The sequence below is a fragment of the Sinocyclocheilus rhinocerous genome, unplaced genomic scaffold, assembly GCF_001515625.1.
Source record: "Sinocyclocheilus rhinocerous isolate Xijiao unplaced genomic scaffold, SAMN03320098_v1.1 scaffold722, whole genome shotgun sequence".
Classification (NCBI taxonomy): Eukaryota; Metazoa; Chordata; class Actinopteri; order Cypriniformes; family Cyprinidae; genus Sinocyclocheilus; species Sinocyclocheilus rhinocerous.
The window spans coordinates 605,466-611,110 of record NW_015638934.1 but is presented as its reverse complement, the minus strand read 5'-3'; the positions used below and the strand labels follow the sequence as shown (position 1 = coordinate 611,110).

At 42.6% G+C, this 5,645-nt stretch overlaps 1 protein-coding gene across 1 annotated transcript in view; it reads left to right on the top strand.

Moving 5' to 3' along the window:
* Window positions 1-2,197, top strand: part of ift80 (intraflagellar transport 80 homolog (Chlamydomonas)) — a 43,641-nt gene extending 41,444 nt beyond the window's left edge. Inside the window, exons 18-21 of the mRNA XM_016565381.1 lie at window positions 620-709; window positions 785-957; window positions 1,474-1,597; window positions 1,787-2,197. Of these exons, the coding sequence (XP_016420867.1) occupies window positions 620-709; window positions 785-957; window positions 1,474-1,597; window positions 1,787-1,897 (498 nt within the window). The 3' untranslated portion in view covers window positions 1,898-2,197. The remainder of the gene's footprint in view (window positions 1-619; window positions 710-784; window positions 958-1,473; window positions 1,598-1,786) is intronic.
* Window positions 2,198-5,645: the final 3,448 nt, after the last annotated feature.

Genomic DNA, 5,645 nt, shown 5'->3' with positions numbered 1-5,645 from the left:
CTCATGCTTGTCATGTGACACACAGCAGCCACAATACCACTGTAAAACTGATATGGGCTTATGTCCCTACTGAAAAAAACAAACAATAAAACCATCACAGAAAATTGTAATGATTTCCACAACAAATAACATTACAAACATTAAAAACCATCCATTTTTAACCATTAAAACCATTAAAAATGGTTTTCTGTAGTGTGTTTTGGGACATATTCCATTAGGATTTATTGGTTTTAACAAGCCACCAATAGAAGGCAACCTATTACCAGTAGAGGCCAACAGGGTCCATTACAGTTTCCAGTAAAACCAATACAAGTCCCATTATAACCAGTAAAACCATTACAAATAACCATGTTTTATTCAGCAGGGGTTTTATTTTTTTTAATATTCCCCAAATATATCATGAAATATCTCGATTCTCAAATATGTGCAAGTAAATGCATTTTGCACCTTTATAGATTATGTTAGAAACCGAGCAAAGGGCGCTCCAGCTGACCGGAAATGAAGTAATCGTGCATATGGTCAATTAAACTGAAATCCAAAGATTGATAGCTGCATGCAGTGCAATGACCGTTCATCAGCACTTTATAGAAATGTCACTGAAGAGCGATCTCTCTTACAGGATCAGACGCTCTGGTCGTGTCTGGCCGGTCTGGCGATGGCCAATAGGGAGCTGAGCACAGCAGAAGTGGCGTATGCAGCTATAGGAGAGGTGAATCTGCAGAGAGAATATCTCACATCACAGTCTCCTCTCCGTCTCTTTAACGCTCGTCTTTGTCTCTGGTAGATTGATAAGGTGCAGTACATCAACTTCATAAAGGACCTTCCGTCGAGAGACTCGTGTCTCGCTCACATGCTGCTCTTCAGCGGACACGTGCAGGAGGCCGAGGCCACTCTACTGCAGGCCAACCTCAATTACCACGCCATCCAGATACACATCAGCCTCTACAACTGGGACAGGTGCGAGCCGTCGCTGACACTGTCCACTCCACGCGTGTGTGTGTGTGTGAGTGCATGTGAGTGTGCGTGTGTGTGAGGTGTGTGTGTGCGTGTGTGTGTGTGAGAGAGAGAGTGTGTGTGTGCATGTGTGCGCGTGTGTGTGTGAGTGTGTGTGTGTGTGTGTGTGTGCATGTGCGTGAGTGTGCATGTGTGCGCGTGTGTGTGTGAGTGTGTGTGTGTGCACGTGTGTGAGTGTGTGTGTGTGCACGTGTGTGAGTGTGTGTGTGTGCACGTGTGTGAGTGTGTGTGTGTGCACGTGTGTGAGTGTGTGTGTGTGCACGTGTGTGAGTGTGTGTGTGTGCACGTGTGTGAGTGTGTGTGTGTGCACGTGTGTGAGTGTGTGTGTGTGCACGTGTGTGAGTGTGTGTGTGTGTGCATGTGCGTGAGTGTGCATGTGTGCGCGTGTGTGTGTGAGTGTGTGTGTGTGTGCACGTGTGTGTGTGTGTGTGTTTTGTGCTCATACATGTCTCTCCGCAGGGCTCTGGAGCTGGCCGTGAAGTACAAAACTCACGTGGACACGGTGCTCGCTCACAGACAGAAGTTCCTGCAGGACTTTGGAAAACAGGAAACCAACAAGAGATTCCTGCAGTACTCTGAGGGAGTAAGACATGTTCACCTCTGTGTCTGTGCATTGATCTGTAGCACTGTTCAAATGTCTGTGCTTGATGGGATTGAAGCCACAGAGTTTGTCTGTCCTCACAGTAAACCAGTCTCCTCTGTATAGGGCTTTTATTGTTTATGATTTATTTTACGATTTATTAATGTTTCTGTCTCTCCTGCTTATGTTCAGGTGGAAGTGGACTGGGAGAAAATCCAGGCTAAAATTGAAATGGAGTTTGCTATGGAGCGGGAAAAAGCAGCCAACGCATCCGTCAGAAGCAGCGTGTCCATTCGCCGATAAAAACACACACCTGTAATGTAATTCAGGTAAACTGAGGCCTGGATCCCACTGAACGAGCACTGATCTCCGACTCCTCAACACTGACTGCACACTGTGGCTAACTCTCAAAGTTAAGAAGTTATGGCAGGCATGACAATTCATATCTTAGCCTCTTAAAAAATGTACATCATTCTATTACCAGGCATCACGTCTAGTTCAGCTGTTATTCATATCATTTCAAGAAGATTTTGTAACAAGAATGAATTTTTATTGTAAAAGCTTGATTTATGTTTATTCAATAAATGCATATTTGAAATTAAACTTCCATCGGTGAGTGAATAACATGAATTTTTAGTGATCCGACACACTGGAACAAAACACTTCTACCAGAGATAAAATACCTAGACTCATTTGCAGTTCAGCCACTGGCAACCATTCTGATCTTAATCAGTGTTTTGGTACAGTGCAGTGAAATATGAATCCATACAGCGCTGTTGCGCTAGGGGCGTCCCAAGTTCTAATCCCAGCTCCTGCCCCCTCTCTCTCTCCCACTTCACTTCCTGTCTGCTCTACACTGTCCTATCATAATAAAAGGCAAAAATGCCAAAAATAAATCTTAAAATGAAAGAAAGAAATTTGAATCCTTTGTTTTGATGCAGTTCCACAATGATCATGTGTTAGAGGAGAGGGAAGGCAGACAAGAAGGCAAAGCTTCACTGTGGTCTGGGACACATTTAGAACTAATAGCATTGCAATGCAATGTCGCTACATGCGTTTTTGTGCACCCTTTACCCGCCATTGACAGAATTTTCCAGCTTTCAGTGTTTTTGTTATGATATGGTAGGAGGCGCTATTATACATCTTCTGAAAGAGTACTGAACATCTGTATCAAAGCACAGCAAAGAAGCAGAAACAAGTGATTGTCGATCCAGGAAGTGGTTTAGGACGATGAAGCTTTGGAGGTGTTGATGAAAGCAATGGACTTCATCTATGTTTTGATCAAGATTCTGAATCCCATACGGACATACTGTAGGGCCTCATTCATGAAACGCCAGAAGAACACATTTTTGTGTAACGGTAAATCGTTCATAAAACTGTTCTGACGTAAACTTTCGAATTCATGAAAATGTTCGTATTTTCAAAATGTTAGTTGGTATGAAAGGAAAGAAATGTACACCTGCCTGCTACCACGTGTAAATTGTGCGTAAAATGTTCTGTGTTCTTTTTGGAGGGAAGGCAGACAAGAAGGCAAAGCTTCACTGTGGTCTGGGACACATTTAGAACTAATAGCATTGCAATGCAATGTCGCTACATGCGTTTTTGTGCACCCTTTACCCGCCATTGACAGAATTTTCCAGCTTTCAGTGTTTTTGTTATGATATGGTAGGAGGCGCTATTATACATCTTCTGAAAGAGTACTGAACATCTGTATCAAAGCACAGCAAAGAAGCAGAAACAAGTGATTGTCGATCCAGGAAGTGGTTTAGGACGATGAAGCTTTGGGGGTGTTGATGAAAGCAATGGACTTCATCTATGTTTTGATCAAGATTCTGAATCCCATACGGACATACTGTAGGGCCTCATTCATGAAACGCCAGAAGAACACATTTTTGTGTAACGGTAAATCGTTCATAAAACTGTTCTGACGTAAACTTTCGAATTCATGAAAATGTTCGTATTTTCAAAATGTTAGTTGGTACGAAAGGAAAGAAATGTACACCTGCTCGCTACCACGTGTAAATTGTGCGTAAAATGTTCTGTGTTCTTTTTGGCAAACAGATGACACTGAATATTGATGCACTGCCATTATAATTACAAGTTCATTTGCCCTTGTCCTCTTTTTTTATTTTATTTATGTATTTATTTATTTTGCAGCTGAGTTGATAACTGTGAAACTCAGTGCTCATCAATGTCACTATTTACCCAGCCGTAAATAGAGGAGGGGCGGGACAAATAGCGTCCAATCATCCTACTTCTACAACGACTGCCTACAACAATGGAGAAGTCAATATTACTGGTTACTGTTTTTCATATTTAGTACAATTCTTAAAAATGAGATACTAGTAATACGTTGCAGCCGTGGATATTCCAAATCATAGCAACTAAAGCGTCTCAGCTGGAAAAACGCTGTGCCACCAAAGCGTTTTCTAGCGCCACCAGCTGGTTGTTTTAAGAAGAGCGCCTGACATTATTTCTGTCATGACAACTCTCGGAGGGATTGGCATGGTAATGTACATGACAATGTTAATGTATTTGGTCTTGGCTGAATAGATCTGCTACGCTGCTGCTACTACGGCAGAGCAAGTACCGAGACTTGCTACTGCCAATACATCCACAACATGCTGCTGTGAGCATGTAAGAAATACTGCTGCTGCACATATAACATACATGAATAACCCCCATATAGCGTACATGAATCACCTCGTAGCAAATCTATACAGGTGAAGCTGGGGAAGGTGGAGGGTTTCTGAAGCAGGCTGCACTGCTATGGCAAGCCCTAGTCATATATTTGAATGTTGAGCAGAGAGCTCATTGGCTATCTATACAGGAGAGAACCAATCAGCTGTGACATGTGATAATGATGTCATTAGATCAGATTGAGTTAGACCTATCGGACTGCGCTATCTAGAGTTTCATGCCAAAACTCTGTATTTCAGCTGGCTAAAAACTCTTTGGTGGACACACGTTATTGAATATTTATTGTTAGGCATATGGCCTATTAGTCTTTTTTGCATTTATGCAATACACTGAAGCCAAACCTGAGAAAGCAGACCAGAATATTCCACTGCGTTCCTGGACAGGCAGTTTGTGTAGCTGTAATTATAGGTTTGGAATTTAACCTTTACAAGTGCTCTTATCCTCATGCCTTCTGTTCACAACCTACGCTTCATCGTTGAGGTCGATGCATTCACTTCAGGTGTTGGAGGATTATCTCAGTGGCATGGGGAACCACCAAAACTCCACTGCTTTTTTTTCTGAGAAGTTGTCTCTGGTGGTTCAGAATGGGCCTTGTTTTTCACCTGTTTTAACATCTGTCCTACCGTCCAGGGTTCAAGAACGCCAAGGTCCTCCTGAGTCAGTCAGCTCAGAACCTCAAGGCCTTTTCACACTGAACGTGAAAATTGGCGCGAATGTTCGGCGCGATGACTATTTTGAATCGAAACAATAGATCCCTGTGTCGATTTTTTCCCTGTTGCTCTGCGATGAAACGGGCCGTCCAATCAGATTTGAGCTTAGATCACGTGACCAGAGCAGCTGCTGTTACACAAAAGGGTGAGAGTAGTGGCGCTGTTTCCAAAACCAGTGTAAACAAACACCGAAGAAGAGTGTTCCGAGAGAGGAGAGAGTGGATGCTGAGTTCTTGCTATCGTTGGTATCTGAGAACAGATTTATTCTCACATGTTCTTAATATAATTTCTATTAATTCTCCACTGAATTATGTGATCTGGAGAGCAGATCAGTGTTACTCAAGCTTTACTTTGTGGCTCGCATGGCAGTAAATAATAAGATGATATGATCATGCAGTCAATACAAATATTTCATAAAAACATTAAAAACAAGCAGGGCTATAACATAACCCATTAAAACAACTCACACCATGTCTACACCAGACACGAGTGGCGAGATCCGACAAAAGACAATAGAACCCAGTGATGTTGTCTACACTGGATGCGGCGCGGCGCGACACGACAAATCCTCGACAGTAAACTGATGCCTCGTTCTATTTATGACGAACTGTACTGACACTACGTTCAGATGATTTGCAACT